Consider the following 19,090-nt stretch of genomic DNA (forward strand, 5'->3'; position numbering starts at 1 on the left):
GGTTATCTCTGGAATGACAGTGAGTGATGTACTCATCAGAGTTCTCCATACAGACAGACGATGTATGCGTGTGTTTTATGTCAAAATCACTTGACAGTTGCTTATTGCTTTGGAGAGAATGTGGAATGGGGGCAAAACTACGGCCATGCAACTAGATGTCACATGAGTAGAGCTGGTCAAAACATTGCTGATGGAACTCTTTTCTGCTGGAAAATGCTGATTAGATGAAATCAAAATGTGGGAGTGTATTGATTCTGTCAAAACTTTTGATGGAAACCAGGCAGGTAGGTAGGTGGGCCAGCCTCCATATGTTTCCCAGGCAGCTGCCTCCTGGAGCTTCTGAACTCCCGGGGCAGCCGCTTCCCAGGGCTGTCTGCTCTGGTTCCCATGCTACCTACTCCTCGGAAAACTGGCTGCCTGTGGAGTTGGGCACCAGGGAGTTGGTCAGCCTCCATTTTGATTCTCCTGAAATGGAATTTTTCATCCCATGAAACATTTCAAATTATTCACTTTTCACCCTGAATTGAGATTTTTTCCCCTAACAAATTGAAACATTTTCAATGGGAGGGAAGTTTTGTTTTCAGCCAGTTCTAATGCGGGGTCTCTGCATCATATGTTCTGGGCATTTAGATATTCATGAGCGACTACCACTGTGCTGCATATGACTTCTTTACACTCAAGCAACCAAGAAAGAAAAGAAAGAAAGAAAAATGGTAAATTCCTATAATGTAATTTCACAGGACCCTATTGCAACCATTCTCTCTAACTGTTAGAATCAGTTTAATTCCTTGAATATTCTTCCAGGGATGACCTTTTCTTTTCCCTCCAATTATTTCCCTTAACTGTAACATGAAAGAAATTAATCTGCATGACTGCATTTTATTTGGAAGCGTAATGCCTAATCTCTTGACTAGAAAACGTATGGCTGATTGTGTATGTTGTGTGACAGCTCCTACCTTCTATGCTCAAGAGAAAATAGAGCAGTAGGACAGTAGTTATTCCATCACAGGAGAGCCATTTTTGCCTGCAGAGTGAAGGTGTATGCATCAGATCCTCAACTGCTATAAATCAAGGTAGCTCCAGTGACACCATTGGAGGATCTACCCCGTCTTCTATTGCTAACACATGCAGGGACTGATCCTGAGAGGTAGTGCCCAATACAAAGGTTACTGAAATCAATGGGAATCTTTCCATTGATATCAATGGGCTTTGGATTCAGGGAAGCTGCTGTACAACTCCTGAGAAGTCCTGGATGTCCTCAACTCTTGAATTCACTGGGAGCTGAGGAAACTCACCATTTCCCAGGAATAAGGCCTCCTATATATTAAAGTCTGATCCTGCAACCCTTTCCCATATGGGTAGCCCTTACTCATTCAAATAGTCCTATTGACTTCACTGAGACCACCAGCAGGATCTACTCACCTGTGCAGAATAGGGACAATGGGTTGTCATAGCATTCACAGTCTAGTTACATTTTAGTAAGTCAATAACATGCTACTTAAAAACTCTACACTTATGTTTACATCATTTTGGTGAATGTGCATGGGGACTTTTTCATCTTTTGAAAGGGTTATTGTTAAAAAGCACCAAATGAAACTCAATGAACTTCCTCCCTTTCCAAAGCTAAAACAGTGTTAAAGTTGTGATGCAAACCAACACTTCCTCCCCTCAGGTAATCCAAAAGGCAGGAATGTAATATTGACCTCAGCTCTTTGTTTTGGAGATCAGTGCATTGTGCATGCCTGATATACCAATGAGCAATCCTCATAAAACAGATGTTTATCAACTTTGTATAAAACTCCCCTTCTCTGATCAGCCCCAGCAAACTATTTATCAAGCGTGTCTCTTGTATATTCTGTTTAAATGTCTATTGGATTGACAGCAGTGGACTTTTTCATGTGCACTACCAAAGTGGAATATGCGATAGAAATCTGCAGAGGGAAGTAGAAAAAAAATACAACTTTTATCAAGCTTTTCTGAAACAGGAATCAAGCCGCAATTCACTGATCGAATGTTTCATCATATTGGCTTAATTCCTGGTTGTTGCTGGCTGCGAGAATAGTATCGTGTTTTAAGCAGTACATGCTTTCTCAGGAGCAGAATCAGGCTACTTCAGGGGTTCTCAAACTAGGGGTCAGGACCCCGCAGGGGTCACAAGGTTCTTATATGTGGGGTCACGAGCTGTCAGCCTCCACCCCAAACCCTGCTTTGCTTCCAGCATTTATCATAGTGTTAAATATATAAAAAGTGTTTTTAAATTTCTAAGGAGGGGTCACACTCAGAGGATTTCTATGTGAAAGGGGTCACCAGTACAAAAGTTTGAGAACCACTGGGCTACTTGGATCGCACTGAGTGGTACCTTATTCTACAGGTAATTCCACATATCTCAACGGAACCCTCTCACTCTATAGAACATGAGTAAATGTGCCAGAGTCCGACCCCTAATTAACATAAAACTGGAACGGTGCTCCTATAAAATTAAGCTGCCTTTTGCCCTTGTAACTGACACATCAGCCCATTCATCCAAAGCAGCCTCATTTACAGATGTGATCCATTCCTCTAGAACAACTTCCCTTTAGGGCATTTTCTCTTCTCTCAAACCAAACCAGAAAACACAGAAGCATGTACAGTTGGGGTTTTTTTTTAATAAAAGGGACAACTGACTCATTTTTTAAGATGCATAAAAATACATTCAGGTCTAGACTGGCTCTTACTTTATATGACCTGGTTTGCCCATCTCTAATTATTTGCCATGTGTTCTCCAGGGACTAGGCACATTAAGGAATGTTCAAGGCCAATGAACTGATCCTGCAGCCCTCACTCAGGCAAAGCTCCCCTGAGGTCAATCAGAGTTTTGTTTCGGTGAGGCCTGCGGAGTGTGAAGCACTGAAGTTTAGATACAGCTCCCTGAGCATTATTTAAATGCAGTTTTTGAATTTAATTTCCGTGTGGCGAGTCATGACCTCCGAAAATGGCACTGAGTCAAGTATTTCATTTAATAACAAGGTGGAAATCGGTTCAATGCAATATTCTTCACAAAACATACTTAACCCCAGTGAACTGCTCTGGTGTTGCCCTGTGTGAATAGTTGCTTAGAGTCAATCAAAGTTGGCTATTGTATGAGGTAAATTCACCTGTGCATCTCTGTTTCAATCCTTTTCATGTGCAGAGGCAGTTAACAATTTTAAAATTCACAAATGACCTTTAGCAACAGGATTATGGTTCTGCAGCAGCTATTATTTTTGTTTGCATTGTGTGGGTTGTGGCAAGGCACCTTCTCAGTCTCCCCAGCCTCTGCTGCTTTTAGCCCTGGTGAGACAGGCTTGGGTAATGCGGTCCCCCTTAGGACACAGGGAAAGTCTGCTCCCCGTCTCTGAACCAGTCCTGTTTAAAGTATTTTTACTCCCTTGTGGGAGAGAGTACTGCCTCTCCTCCTGGTGAGGCTCGCTGTCTTGCTGCTCCAACACTCCTGGCAGCAGGGCTCCTTCTCTCTCTGCTCTCTTCCCCTCCTTCCTCCCAGCGAGGAGTTTAAAAAGGTCTCAGGCAGCCCCAAGTTGGAATCAGCTGATCCTAATTAACCTCAGGTAGCTCCCCCTCAGCTGATTCTAATTTGCTACCTTGGTAACCCTTTCTCAGCTGAACCTGATTGACCTGTAGTTGCCTCCCAGTTGATAAGGAGGAGGGGCCTTTTAACCCTCTGGGACTGACTCCTACCCCTCCCTTGCAGCTGTCTGTCCTGAGTTTATCACAGGGTATAACCTGTCAACTGTAGTTGTATCTAAGAATGATACTTGGAGAGGTTGAGGAAGTAAACCTATAGTTGCTGGTGTTATACTCAGCTTCTACAAAAAAAAGTGCATCACAACTAACACAGAGCATTTCTCCGAGATCCAACTACGTTCAGTTAAAACAGAACTCCAAACATTACGTGCAATAGCATCATTCAGTAACTCCCAAACATTGCCATTTGGTATCATGTAGCTTCACTACATGACCCTTTCTGTCTCCCACACTTCCTCTAACTGAAAACAGCACAGAGAAATTCAGTAGTAAGATGTTACCTGTATCTTATTTAGGTCAATTGTTCATTGACATTTCCTGCTTTACGTTTCCAGAAAACAATTACCGATTAAATTGGATTTTGGCCTGTGCGTGTGGCTACCTTTACACTATGAGCTAGGGGTGTGATTCTCTCATCAAGCTTCTGTGACTATAAATAGCAGCGTAGCTGCGGTAACATGGGAAGTAGCAGATGAGGCACAGCTCAGCCCTGCCTCCACTGCTGCTACCCATGCCACCTTGCGCACACTGCTCTTTATAGTCACGCTAGCTTGATGAGAGCTAGTGCAAGCGTATGTGTACGCAAGGAGGGGAATTACCCACCTAGGCCATAGTATAGACATAGTATAGACATAACCTGTGTGTGTGCCTACACAGAGAGCTGAAGATCGGTCCTGGTCCTGGTCCTGCACTCTGCCACAGCTACTTTGCATAAGGAGAGAACAGAAGGAAAACCACAAAGAAGCTGATTGGCATAGGAGAAAGGAAATGGAATAAAACAGAAAGGAAACTGAGATAAAACTAGGACAACAGCAGTGGTGAGCTGGAGCAGGTTCCCACAGGTTCTCAAGAACCGGTTGCTAAAATTAGACCTCCGTGGAGAACCGGTTGTTAAAGGGCCAGAGGGTGGGCAAAGAACTCCGGTCCGTGGGCCGGACCATCCTGTTGCTCCCAGGATTCCCAGCTGGGGAGGCTGAGGCTCCCCCGGCCCTTCCCCCGCTTCCCCCCAGCTGCAGCGTGGCCAGCCGCCGGCACCAGCTGGGCAGCTCAGCTGAGCTCTGGAGTCGTCCTGCTGCCACTTTCTGAATGGCCCAGCAAGGTGTGTGTGTGTGTGGGGGGGCTGCTGCAAACTCCAGGGCTGGCCAGAGGGGAGGGGAGGGGGCAAGTGGGGCAATTGGCCCAGGCCCTGCAGGGGCCTCCGGCCCCACGAGGATCTCTCCCCCGGCCCCTCCCCCGCTTGCCCCCCCCCTTAAATCAGAACTTTTTATAGGGAACCGGTTGTTAAGATTTTGGCAGCTCATCACTGGACAACAGGAAATAGATTCTAAACAGAGATACTGTATTAGACTTGCTATGAGCAAGAAAAGGAAACAAAGATGAAAATTAAAGGGACATATGAGGAAGCCAACATGGGACTAAAATAAGAGGAAAATAAGAAAAGCTCAGCGAAGACAAAGATGAGGAAACACTGGACAATAAACAAGTGAGCAGTGATGCAGAGTGAGCAGTTTATAAGCAATTTAAGGGGAAGACTCAAATGATGTACATGTAGTTTAGATCAGTGTTTCTCAAAGTTTTTGGTTCCGGGGACCAGCTTGCTGCCTTCCTAAACTGTGTCAGGGAGATCTCAGGGACCAGTGTCGGTCCATGTACCGGTCGTTGAGAAACACTGATTTAGCCTAGTGGTGATTGGTATTAAGCCACCTGCCGTAAACCCCACCATGTCACATATCCCGGATGGTACGTGGGTCTCGATGGGCAAAAAATTGTGCTTATGAAAACAGGTATCAGTTGCTGTAACACACTGTGATGCTCTATGCACTGGCCTGGGTTTTATTTCAAAAGCTGAACACAAACAGTTCCATGAACGTAAACTGTCCCCATATCAACTATGGAGCTGCATTTGGTGTCTAAAGTTCCTAGATTTATTCCTGGCTCTACCACTGAATCTGTAAAATGGGGTTGATGATACCTATCTGTACAGGAGCAGTAGAGTATTAATGTTTGTAAAGTGCTTTGGGGATGATTGGCTTGATCTTGGAAGATGTGGAGTGTCGTCAACTCAAACTGATTTCAGTAGCATCCTACAGGATCAAGCCCCAGGTATTGCAAAGTATTTCAATTATTACTGTAGAAAGCCAGATGGAATTTTGGTAAGAGCTCTATGGATGTCATGCACACGCAAAGGTACTCACCGTGGAAGATCTTTAACTGTTTTCCCAAAGTCGGGATCCGATGCCGTCTCTTGGCTCCCATCTTTCAGCTGATGAGCCTCAGAGACTCTCATGATGATGTAACGCTGGGATCCTGAAAACATTGATGTAGGAAATAGAGACTCTATGAGAGGAGGGTTTATGTGCCACACAAGTCACAAATTCATGAGGGAAAAAAGCACCATGGTATAAACCTGATGCTAATATGACTCAGCTAGTCAGAAAATGCTCAACAAAAATGTTTCCACGTAAAAGAGGATTTTTTTTCCTGCGAAATTTTTTCCATTGGACACTTCTGTGCAAATGTTTTACCACTTCCCAGCCAGTCCAACAAAGAGCAGCTAGGTGCCTAACTCTCTTTGAAAGTTAATAGGAGTTGGGTGCTTGACTCCAATTTATTCCTCTCTCCAATTCCTTTGTCTCCCATTTATGCCCACTCTCTCTCTACTCGTTCATAAGAAGCATAAAGGGGCGGAACAGAGAAAGACAACGAAACACTGGGAAGACAGGTGGCTGTGAAATGGAAGGTGGGAAATCAATGTATAAATTACACTTTAAAATACAAGAGCTTTTTTCCCCAGCCTATTGTTTCCTCATTTATTGGCATTCATCCAGAAGGGCAACATTTAGTCAGGCATATCTCAAAACAGGAGGAGACAGCCCGTAGGAGTTAATGACAATCAAAGTATTATGCACATCTGCAGGACAGACAGAAAATGTCACATTATCTCAAGTGTTCAGCTAATGAGAACAAAAGACAAAAGACAGAGATGGAGGGGAGGACAGAGAAGCAAACAAAAGACCTTAATGGGGAACAAAATACATGGGTGAAATTGTATCCTGTTCCTTCCCCGTGTATAGGCAGAGCTGTATAGCATGCAAGCTGAGGCTAACTGCCTGAATGCAAGTGGTAGTGGCATAAAGGACAGCATAAATAGCAGGCTAATAGTAACAAAACAAAGAAATAGTGTTCTGCCCCACTGGAGTAATTAACATCTAATGACTAAGTTCTTTCTGCTCCAGCCTAAAGCAGCCAGTTTGCATGGCCTCATCCATAGACTTATCAAATCTGTGACACTGAAATGAGAAACAAGGTTTGTATCACAGCAGCAGCAGCAAGGCTCAGGCAATGGCTTCACTGAAATACAGGCTAATGAGTCACGGCAGCAATCCTCCATTAAGAAGATCCCCAAGTGTTCTACCCGAAGTTATTCAGGATTTCGTTCTTCGTATACCTGGCAGCCGGCGAGGGTAACCCAGAATGGGAATGGCAGTGAGAAGGGCAGCAGCTCCAGCACCCAGGAATCCTATCCACCAGGCCCCAACCCAGAGAGTATTATCTGGGGTTAGATCAATTCTGTAAAAGAACAAAGGGAGGAAGGCAGTTACCTCACTGGGATAGAACATTAGAGGTTTCACCCTAAAACTGGCATGGATCAGGAGGAGCAGGTGAAGTCAGCAAAGAAAAAATGGTGCAAGGTGGAGGGCAATCTGCCCCCAAGTATATTTTGTGCACATGACAAAATGAAAACTTGGAGCCAAATTCTGCTCTTCCTGACACGAGTATAAATCTGAAATAATTCCCCTGGCGGCAATGGAGATAGCAAGATTTCTACTGGTGCATCTGAGAGCAGATTTTAGTCCTTGGATTTTACTTCTTACTGAAAAATAAAACCACTGTCCAAGGGGGCTCTGTGCTGTAAGGAACTAGAGGAGACTTATCTTTACTATTAAACCATCACTATGGGCTAAATGTTAACGTTACAGCCTGCCTTGGCTAAGGGGCTGTGCTGTCCCAGGGGCAAACCCAGAGAATGAACTGAGACCCAGAGAGTCACAGCTCCACCCTGCTTTCCTTTCTCTGGGGAACTTGGGGTACAATATTTCCCCCCTTTTCCCAGAACAGCTTTCTCTCCTCCACGTGCCCAAACAGCTACTGGGGGGGAAGAGGGGACAGAACTAGGGCTCCTCCCACTCCCAGCAGTGGAATATCAGCTGAGTAGCCCCTGCTGTCCCTCACATGGCTGCAATAACAATCTGGCCAAGGCTAAGCAGGGGAATTACAGGGCTCTAGCCCCCATATTCCCCTGTATGGCTGAGTAAGGACTGTGGCAAGAAGAACAACATGTGGCTGGGTGTTCCCAGCCTGGAGTCAGTGCTCAACAGCAGTGTGAAAAGTACTGTCAGCCCGTGGCATTCTCCTGTAAGTCAATCATAACAAAAGGCTGAACACGCCTGAGTATTCAGAACCCTCATCTAACTGTGCAATGGAAGCTCTGCCAAAGGGCTCTTTATTTGCAAATAAACTGCACAAATAATCCTTCTGAACTAAAGGCAAATTCAAAGGCTGGCACAGGTGAGTTCCATCAGTGACACAACCCCTGGGGCTGCCGCTTCAAAGCTGCTCCAAGCTCAGATGTTCCAAACACCTCTGCGGTTTGCCAACGGTGTGTCTTATCACATGAGAAAGCAGCAGAGTAAATTTAGCGCTTGGCTTTCGTGATGGAATCAAAGGGGAAGTGAAGTACTCCAGCATTTTCCACCCCTTTCTGTATGTAACCAAAGAGCTGAAATCTGATCAATGTGTGTGGAAACAGCATGAAACTTAGCTGAGAATATAACATCAGACAAACTCAAAAGTGCTCAGCATTTGAGGCAAGATTTGCAAGAGAGCCCAGCTCTTGTCTCGGCAGCTGAGCAAAACGAGCTGAATTCCAAACGTGCCCAGCACTCTACAGGTCCCACTTTGGCAACAAGAGCTGCTGGGAGCACTTCTGAAAATCTGCCTGTTTCATTTAGGTGCCGAAATGGGAGCTAAGCTCTGCTGAAAATCTGGCTGCTTCTTTTGCATGCAAAACTGGGAGACGGAGGTGCTGAAACCATTGCAATCAGGTCTCTAATGTGGTGCCCCTATGATTTGTGCATACAAGCAGGTTTCTGAATGAATAAACAAAATATTTTTACACCTGGCTACCTATGCTAATGCTCAAATGTGAGCTTGCTACTGTAAGCCACCCCACCATCTTGGCCAACACAATTTGTCAGTGGTACTAATATGGCCCCTGCTACTGTAGTACCTCAGCTAGGGTGACCAGATAGCAAGTGTGAAAAATCAGGACACTTTGGTGTGTGGGGGGGAATAGTTTCCTATGTAAGACAAAGCCCCTAATATTGGGATGGTCCTGATAATATCAGGACATCTGGTCACCCTAATCTCAGAACTTTATAATCCTTAATGTCTTTATCCTGACCACACCCCGGTCAGATAGGGGAGTACTATCATCTTCATTCCACGGGTGGGAAACTGAGGCACAGAGAGACTAAGTGATTTGCCCAAGCTGACACAGGAAGGCCATGGCAGAGCAGACAATTGAATCCAGGTTTCCCAAGTTCTAGGCCAGCACCTAACCACTGGACCATTCTTCCTTTCAGACCCACAGCCCGATTGGCGACTATAACAGATCATTCATGACAATGAGCCTGAAAACACGAGTTGTTTAACACTGTATTTATCTCTGCACTCATCAGTTCCGGGTTCCATTTTCATTTCTATTTTTGTCACCCAGGCCTGCGTTCAATAGCAGATCAATCTTTTGCTACAAGGCTCGTTGCCGAAAGAAACAACAAAACAAAATGATTCTGTCCACTAATCTACCAAGCGTCACATCAAAATGACAGGCCAGGCTTGCTCATAAAACACTTTTGCAACGATCATTCATTTGCTGTAAATGAAAAAGACCCCCCCAACACACACACAGAGTAAACCAAAGAGTGACGAGGTGGCACTGCAGAATCATTGTGAGGCATACTGGAAAAGGTGACATGCTGCATACACAGGGGAACTTATTCAAGAAATCCTCTTGCTCACCACAGCTCAGCTGCAGCACATGACAAACCACAAAGATGATGGATTTAGAAATATAAGGCTTGTGAGGAATTCTTTTCCATTAATGAAAACCCATCTTTCTGGCTTCAACCATATCCACACACAGCCCACTTACAAATTCACTGCTGGACAAAACCCCTTTGAAGGCAATGGGTAGTTTTCCATTTAAGTTGCTAAAGGTTTCATTTCATTTTTTTTAAAGGAACTGCACAGCGTAAAGGAAAAGGAACAAGATTATTTTTACCAACTTACTGTTTGCCTATTTCAGTATAAATATTTAGAAACATTCCTCCTACCAGATAACCTGCTGCGGGCCCAAGGATTGCAGCAGTGTAGAAAATAGCTGAAAAAGAAAACAATCAGTGTTACAGAATCCTTTGCAGTTTACTGAAAGCCCTGACTCTGCTCTTTCTTTAAGCTAGCCCTCAAATGAAACGGTGCAAAAAATCCTAGGGTGACGGTAGGCACTGTCCTGGGCAAAGGAGTGGCATGAAAGTGCCATGATCTTAAGTGCAGCTCTGGAAGGAAGTGTGCCTCACACAGGGCCGTAACCAGGGTGAGGTGAGCGGGACAGCTGCCCCGGGCGCAAAACCGCAGGGGCAGGAAAATGGACCGGACAAATGCTGAAAAAAATGGCAGCAAATATGCTTGCTCACCCTGGGCGCTAAAATGGGTAGTTACAGCTCTGGACTCACACACACAGCTCTGGTGTCTCAGCTCCCTTCCGCTGTGGGGTAACGGTCAGTGCTGTGGAGGCTATGGACTGCAGCCAGCAAAGATCCTCCTTCATTTTGCAAGGCGGGATTCTGGACTGTAGGGGGCAGAAGAGCCTGGCTGGCTGTAGTTTAGAGCAGGTTCTCACAGCGGTGCCAGGTAACATTTAGATGAAAATATATTGGTTGTTATTAAATACAAGCTCTCTGGGTGGTAAAAAGAATAGCAGGATCCACCCCCTGCTTCTTTCACTCAGAGAAGACAGTAATTTCCTGCACGTCTTTACTAGCAGCAAATCATGACGCTCCCCACACTGTCTCCGTAAGCAGAGGGATGAACTATGACCCTCCCTCCCCACATGCTCCAGCAAAGGGGTAAGCAGGCACGCGGACCTGGATTCGTACGGACTTGCATGGGCGTACAGTCCAAGTCACACCTTTTCCATTTATTCCTCCCATGGTTGGGACATAGGCAGATGGACAATCATGTATTTGGGACTAGTCCAAGTACCCTTGGAGGCAATGCACGTGCATGTGTTTGTAAGAGGGGAGTCGAAATTGGTTTCAGCAGAAAAACTACTATGTAATTTGGAGTCAACATTTTTATTATTTACCAGTCAAGGGCTTGATCCTGTTAGCATGGACTACCGGGCATAATGCTGGGAATACTCCTGTCGTCTCACTACTGACTGTGGGAAGCAACGTGCATGGTAGTGATGGCAGGATTGGAGCCTATGTTTTGCTCTAACCATCACTGCCATCAGAATAGTGACATGGACCATGGACCTGAACAGACCCTTGTGGTTTCTTCCTCTATCTCCACAGCCCTCTGGTATTACAGCTCAGGCCCATAGGTCTATCCAAAGCCAACTGAAGTCAACTGGAGTCTTTCAATTGACTCCAGATTAGGCCCTTAGTGAACATGTTCTCTATCAGGCCAATTTATATTAGAGGTCTTTTGCCATTCCCATATGATTAGCCATGCATAGAAGAGGATCTTTATTATTATCAATGCCCTTCTCATGCTGTAGCACTAAAAGGAGAAATTTGATCTTCAGGACAGCATGCTTTGGGGAAGGACAAAGAACCAGTGGATTGTGTTCTAAGTGTAGAAGCTGAGGTCAGACTTTATATATGGGGGAGGATGAACCTGGAGATTTAAAGTAATGCATCTAGTTGCTGTAATATTCAGGCAACTCACAACATTCTTCTTGCCTGTAAAAGGGAAAACTCAAAATCTTCCAGCCTGTTGCTTCCTCTCTCCTATTTTCATCTCTTCTGATATTTGGAACAAATTACTTGGATTACCCTTGGCGAGCTTCTCCAGCACTTTACATTCTGGGCCAGCACAGATGCATTTGATTTCTCTTCAGCCAACATGACTGAAGAGAAGAGAAGGCTCTTCCTCAGTAGGCTACTTGACTTACCGATATACACAGGGGAATAGTTAGACTTGACATTTTCATCTAAATAGGTCACTCCAAGAGTGTAGAGTGGTGTCGCTCCAATACCATGCAGGAACTGCCCGAGCATGAAGACAAATCTGTAGTTTGAGAGGATCGAGATGCTTTCCGCACATGGCATGCTCTGGTGGGAAGTGCATATGCCGGTCTCTTCGGAGAAGCGTACTTCAGACTGGCTAGTGGTGAAGTGGGGCAATGCAAAGACAATGGACCCAACTCCCATGATGAGCACTCCCCATCCCAGCCACCGTGGTTTATGCCCATTGCCCCCAAAGTAACTGACAAACGTCAAGCAGACACATGCTGCTATGTCATAAGAGCTTGCAATCAGTCCGCTCTGGTAGCTGTGCAGGTCAAAGCGCCGTTCTATTGAGGTGATGACTGTATTAATGAAGCCATTCACTATCATCCCTTGCAAAAAAGAAGCCACACAGAGGAATAACAAAACCCCCTTAGGTGTGTTGAAGAACTGTAAACAAGCAGGCGTGAAAGCCCCCCACCCACACTCGAGTTTGTCTCCTTCGGAGGAGACATATTTAACTCCTTTGTTGCTTTTCTTTTCGGATGCTGCATTGCAGAGAGGTTTCACACAAGAATCTGAAGGGCTGTTTGTGCTGGAATATAAAGTATCATTGCTCAGTGGTGTGTTACAAGGCTCCTTTAAGCTGTTCTCGACTGGACTGGATGCGCTGGGTACAGTTAAATTCTGGGGGGAATTGAATTCATTTTCTCCTGTCGAATTATAAGACATTTCTATCAATGGGCAACCAAAGGCTTGTTTGGCTGTTTCTGGCTGAGGATCTTTTACACGATGCAGTGACGATTTGGCTCCCCGTGTGTTGCAATTTATGGTCAGTTGTAAGCAGGCAGAGGGTGAATGTCAGGTTCTGGACCACTTCATTCTGTGACAAGAACATCAGAAGAAGTTAGTAAACATGACATGTCAAGCAGTTCACTGTTCTCACTGATTTCTGTACCAAACCTTCATTTCTGAACCAATTCTCCCTCCAAGTTTAGCAAAACACTCAAGCTGCAGTGAGAACTTCAGATTTACCCAAAGCCTAATCCTGCCAATGGACTGAAATGTGCAGAGTCACCTTGAAAAAGGAGTAAGAAAACCCACTGTACATTAAATGATAGTCACGGGCAACATAACACTCTTACAAAAGCAAGGGGATTCTACATTCATTCAGCAGCAATGTCTCCCTTTTCCCTTATTACTACAACAGTTTATGCTGAAAGTGTATCTCAGTGTGTCTCGTGCCAAGAAATATTGGGACAAATTCTTTTCTCAGATACACATGTGCAACTTCCATGGAATCTGAGGGCAGAATGCAGCTGCTAGTCATTCTGAAAATGTTCAGCACAGATGCTGCAATGTACAGAACCAAACTCAGACCATGCCCAGCCTATTTGTCTGTTTTGTCCACCTGTTTTGTCCTGTCTGCCATGTAGGTAGCGTGCTCCTTGGGTCAGAGACTGTCCTCCTTGTTACTCATCTGTACAGGACTGACCACAATAGAGCCCAGATCCTATCGTAGAGTCCCTAGGCACTGCAATAATAGAGATAATAAATAATGTTTATTATGATGCAAGACCTGACAGGTGGACCAGCCATAACAATCCAGCTCCCCTCACCAAGGTGCAAGTATTACAGCTGCTCAGTGCTGTGGTATGCCAGACCTCTAAGGCAGTGCACCAGGTGTACCATGACTTAGAGGCAAGTGTGCTGCCCCCCTTGTAATGGTCCCTCGCCCTCCCACTGCGAAGGAGGCCACTCAGTCTGGTCCTGTCTGGCCAGGACCAGAGTCCACAGGTCTCTGTTGCTAGGCCATAGAAGCACTAGCCCAGGTGTCCCACTAATGACTAAGACACATAGCTGAAGTGAACAGGTATCACACTAGAACTGGCAGAAAGGGGACAATAGCAGATATCCTCAGTACAGTGGCTTAAGCAGTTGCAATCAGGGAGACGCTCTAGCTATAGCCAAACTAGGCAGCTGCTTAGGGCGGCAGATTTGAGTGGCACTGTGACCCCATGCACCAGGTCGCAATGCCACTCTCTCACATTTGACCTGGCCACTTCTCCATCATGATGGACGGGCGGCGGGGCCAAATATGCTGCCATAGGCCTATGAAGGGGGGTGTAGTGAGGCCGAGTGGCCTCCCTCCGAATGGGAGAGCAAGGGACCATTACATTTCCCTTGGAGGGCGGAGCCTAGATCACCCCACCCCCCTTGCCGGAAGTACAAGGGCGTGGCTGGAAGTATAAAAGGCAGGCCTTGCAGCACAGTTGGGGCAGAGCCTGCGGAGGCAAAGGACGCTCTGCTTGTTCTGCAGCATCCCAGAGGGGAGCCTATGCCTGCCTGTTCCCGATCCCCAGACACTGAGGAGGACTGGCCCGGAGTGCCTGCCGCCGTGTCCCTGAAGGAGCCAGAAGAGGCCTGGAGGTCACAGGTACCGAACCCTGGGGAGGCAGGAAATGGCCCGGGGCAGCCACGGAGCAGCCGGCTGCAGAGCCCGGCGTGGCTCAGTCGGCGTGTTGTGGCTAGATCCCCACCGAAGCAGGTGCAGCTAATCCTGCCCCTGGCAGGGCCCCGGGCTGGGACGCGGTGGAGTAGGGTGGGCCCGCGTCCCCCTGCCACTCCACCATGGGGTGGCTGACTCCCTACACTGTGCAGGGAAGCTCTAGCCCTGAAGGAGCCTCCCTTACCAGCACCTGTGGACTGTTTGCTTTGCTGGCTGCCTGAGCGCCGCCCAGGCTAACGCCAGCCCTGATACACTGTTCTGCTGCTGGCTGCCTGAGCCTCCTCAAGCTCAGGCCCCCAGCTCAGTTATGGACTCTGTTTAAAGGCTGACAGGTGACGCCGCCCAAACCCAGGCTAAAGCCTGACTGTGACTATTGATTGCCCAGCCCTATTGTGGGCTCTTGGCTGTCCTGCGGACTCTGGTCCTGGCCAGACAGGACCGGACTGAGTGGGCTCCCTCCCGAGCGGGAGAGCAAGGGACCATGACGGGGGTGCAGCACACTGAAGTTTTCCCTATGGGCACCAGATTGTCTTGAGCAGCCTATGGTTGCAATTTAAGGTAAAACAATAGTGGTTCCTATTTGGGCCCCTGGGAAGGGTGGCAGTCCAGTAATAGAGGGTTAGGGTTAGGTTTCCTCAGGCCTAGTGCCCATCTCTATTGAGGACAAATATGGTTTCCGGGCCAGTGGTGTATCTCATTGGGGCACCTCTGCAGTGGCTCCGAATCATAGGACAGGATTCTACTCAGTGCAAATCTGAATTAATTCCATTGGCTGCAGTGGAATTACTTTAAGGACTTGTCCACTTGGGGACACTCGGGAAAATTAATCTGAAATAACTAGAGGTGTGACTTTAAAGTGGATTAGTTAAACTGCATTAAACCTCTGTGTGGGTTCATTCAGAATTACAGTGGCCTTACTTCAGTTTAGTTTGAACAGAGGTTTCAGGCAATTTTACTAATCCACTTTAAAGCCATATATTTAGTTAACTCAGATGAATTTTCCTCAGTGTCCCTTGTGTAGACAAGCCCTAAGTTTACAACTGGGGTAAGTGAAATCAGCATCTGGCCCAAGTTGCTTACCCTTGATAGATAATGTACAGGAAAAGACCAGTGACGCAGCAAAGGCAGAGGGATTGCAAGGTCACAGTCAGCACGCATCTGATCATTTCCACCATTTGTACTTGTTTTAATGTGTAAAGACAGTCACTCTTTAACCATCTCTGGGGAGAGGTGCAGAGGTGTGGCAGTGGAGGAAAGTCCTTTTCGAAGAAGTGAGTCTGAAGCGGAAGAGGACATATCATTTGAATAGCTGATCACTGCAGTGACCATAAAGCAACAGAGGAACAGCTTATCCTGGTAATCAACGCAGATGTGACCTCAGCAAAACCCTGCTCTGTATTAAGAAATTTTTAACAATTGCTACGTGGAAACCATGAATTTCACATTGTAAAAGGTCCCATGTGCTCATTCTTGGATGTTGTTTAATAACAGGTTGTAACTATCACGAGAACTTTCCACACTTGGATCAATTTTATTTCAGGCCCTGAGATCTAGTTGCAATTATTCTGTGAAGTCTTCTCTCTAGCTAATTAGACTGTACATGCCATTTTAAAGCCAGTGAGAGGGCACAGACAGCTGACTATAAACTGTTTACTGATGAGGATTGCCTACTCTCAAAGAGATTCTTAGGCCGGGTACCCTTGATGGCTCCAGTTTCCCCCGTAACTAGTTGTGAAATACACTGGCTGAACTATAATATGTGGAGACAGTGAGGAGCCCCATTGAACACTGGTCTTAAATAAATTAGAAAATAAGATATTTGAACTGTTTAGTGCAGGATATTTTCAAAGCATCCATATTTCACATTCAATCCCTGCATATCGGGCTGTTGATGAACCTGTGACGTGCTGCCAACACTTGCACAAGAAGCTCCTATAAAAATGTTTCCCTTTAGACTGCAATAAACCTCATGTACCAACAGTGCCATGGGCTTGCAGAGAGCAGGGGTGAAGGAGAAGAAGAAACTGTTTGTTTGTTTTCCCTTTAAAACAAAAACACTTTCTGATCATCTTAACCCAGGGGGAAAGCAGCAGCACTCGGCAAACCAATTAGTATTAAACTGCATTTTGCTGGAAACACTTATAGATTATTTCTTTGTATCTATCTATCTATCTATCTATATATATATATATACTGAGTGCATCAGCTTGGTATAGATTCACCGCTCTGTGTGTCTGTGTGAGTGAGAATTTGACATCCAGAAAACCACTGGAACCAACTTGTGTGCAAAGTAGGAGTTTGTGGCTGCAGAGTACAGGTGCAAATACTGAGTGTGCAATTTTACACTGCCAAAACAAATGCTGACCTTGGAAAATTCAGGCCTAGGGTGCTATGAGAGGTATGGACCTTATGCCAATGTTATTAACTATTTCACTGCTGATCATTTGGGGCTTGATCCTGCAAGTTGCTAGGCACTCCGGCCCCCAAACCTGTCTTCAGTAGTTCAACAACTCACACGCTTAAATTTAAGTGCTTTTGGATCACAGCAGAAAGTGCCTAGCAATTTTCTGTACAGAGCAGTTTACCAGGAATGTCCAGCTACTGTGGGACTGTGGATTTGTGACCAGAATAGAGAACAACCATTCTTTTTGTTTTCCCAGTTGAACTCCTTTCAGCAGGCTGATAATCTAAGAATGTATTCACATTTCATGAGTCATTTTCACCGAGATAAAATTTAGACTCTTCATGAACTGTCAGTTCTAAATCCTCCGGGCTACTGCTAGCACGTGCTAACTCTGAAACTAACTACACACTTTGAAATATAAGTGCAGTGCCTAATTTTTAAAAAAGGATTATCATAAAACGGTAATGTCATAAATATAAAGCTATCTGTGACTTTTTTTACCCAGTGGCCTTATTACTGCCATTACTCTTCATTTATTTTCACTTCTTTTAATACAGAACAGGAAGCAATAAATAAAAATGCATCAACGTTCTATCTACATTAAAGTAAAAACATGGCTACTGCTTTGAGAGTAGGCTATACGCTAGAAAATATATTCAGATGACCATCTATACTACGCACCAGTTTCTTTACTGAAGTTTACTTTAGCATGAAGCCATAAAAAAATCAGTCTCCCAGAGTGTATCATTTTTGCAAGCTCATCTTTCTGGTATTCTCATTGCACTTGCTCCTAATAATCTAAAGATAATAAACTCTTAAACTACGGATGTGTGTCGTGGTATACAAACCCCGCACCCTGGGCAAGCAGGGGTTAAAGAACTGCTCTGGGCTCAGCCAGCCCTGCCTGCTACACCTGTAGGAAATGCTCTAAACGGGGATGGAGTTAAAGGCGGAGGAGCAGCTCAACTGGGGGAAGACCAGAGAAGAGAGCAGACCTGAGCCCTGTAGCTCCAGCAGTGGAGAGCGGAGGGCAAGACAGAATCTCTCCACACGACAACTGCCCAAAGATCCCTCCCGGAGGAAAGGGAGCCCCGGCTGCTGAGACAGCTTGAAAGGGAAGCATTTCCCTCTGCCTCTCATAGGGACTCTGAGTTTTGTTCATTTCCCTCTATTTTGTTTCAATGACCTCAGCAGGGGAAAGCCCTAGGACACAGCTGGCCCAGGAGGGTGGGTAGGCCATACCGCTGAAGGAGGAAGTTGCTGCCCAAGAGATGTAGAGAGCTACACACAGCTGCCCGAAGCTGCCTTATGGTGAGTGGACACCCTTCACTCCGCCTAAATGCAGATGGCAACTGTGGGACCATTGTGGGGGAGGAAAGGACAGGCAGAAAGTGGCACGGGGAGGGCAGCCGTAAGCTGCCCAAGCTGTCAGATCACTCATAGCCCTCAAAGAGCCTTGGGCTGGAGCCTAGTGGCATGGGAGGGCCCCGGGCTCCCTTACCAACAACCCCCTCGCAAGTCATGGGCCTACGCCTTGACCACTAGGCAATGCTACCCTACTGACCAACCCCTGAGAGAGGACTGTCACAGGATGTTTTATCTGATTTTTTTCCCACACAGAGAAACTTCATTCTTTAAACTATCAGCACTATCTGCCTTTGTAGTCATATCCTGACTGACTCAATTTGCACCTACATGCCACATGAAGGAAAACTGCACTGCTTGTATATAATGTCCAGCAAACCAATTTTTACTTAGGGAAGTAATTTAAAAATAGGGCCATATTAAGTAGGAACAATTCACTTCCATAGGGGAGTGCACCTCCTTCAGAGGACAAAATACAGCCTTTAGAAAAGAGAGCTTGATTTAACGACATACAATTCCTAATTGTCACTGTTTATAGGCACCACACAAGTATCGCTTTTCACTGATCTTGATTTTTAATGACTCAGCTGATCATTTCCAGATTATTTTAAATACTTACAGATTACTTTGCATACTGATTACACTATCATTTACCCATCTTTCAGAAAGATTACAGCCAAACTATGCTTGTAAACTTTCTTGCTTGTAAACCTTCTTTTCTTGTAAACTTTCTGTACA

General features: G+C 45.7%; 1 protein-coding gene across 2 annotated transcripts in view; it reads right to left on the reverse strand.

The window, feature by feature from the left end:
• The window catches only part of SLCO4A1 (solute carrier organic anion transporter family member 4A1), a 45,781-nt gene that overhangs the window by 10,183 nt on the left and 16,508 nt on the right, over window positions 1–19,090 (reverse strand). The window contains exons 3-6 of one of the 2 annotated variants that reach the window (XM_044986583.1): window positions 12,020–12,957; window positions 10,132–10,222; window positions 7,229–7,350; window positions 5,976–6,087 (exon numbers count right to left, since the gene is read on the reverse strand). In XM_044986583.1, the coding sequence (XP_044842518.1) occupies window positions 5,976–6,087; window positions 7,229–7,350; window positions 10,132–10,222; window positions 12,020–12,806 (1,112 nt within the window). In that variant the 5' untranslated portion in view covers window positions 12,807–12,957. Of the gene's footprint in view, window positions 1–5,975; window positions 6,088–7,228; window positions 7,351–10,131; window positions 10,223–10,535; window positions 11,859–12,019; window positions 12,958–19,090 lie in introns of those variants that run through there. The other variant, XM_044986584.1, reaches the window with a different exon arrangement.

This window comes from Mauremys mutica, chromosome 13, assembly GCF_020497125.1.
Source record: "Mauremys mutica isolate MM-2020 ecotype Southern chromosome 13, ASM2049712v1, whole genome shotgun sequence".
NCBI classification, from domain to species: Eukaryota; Metazoa; Chordata; order Testudines; family Geoemydidae; genus Mauremys; species Mauremys mutica.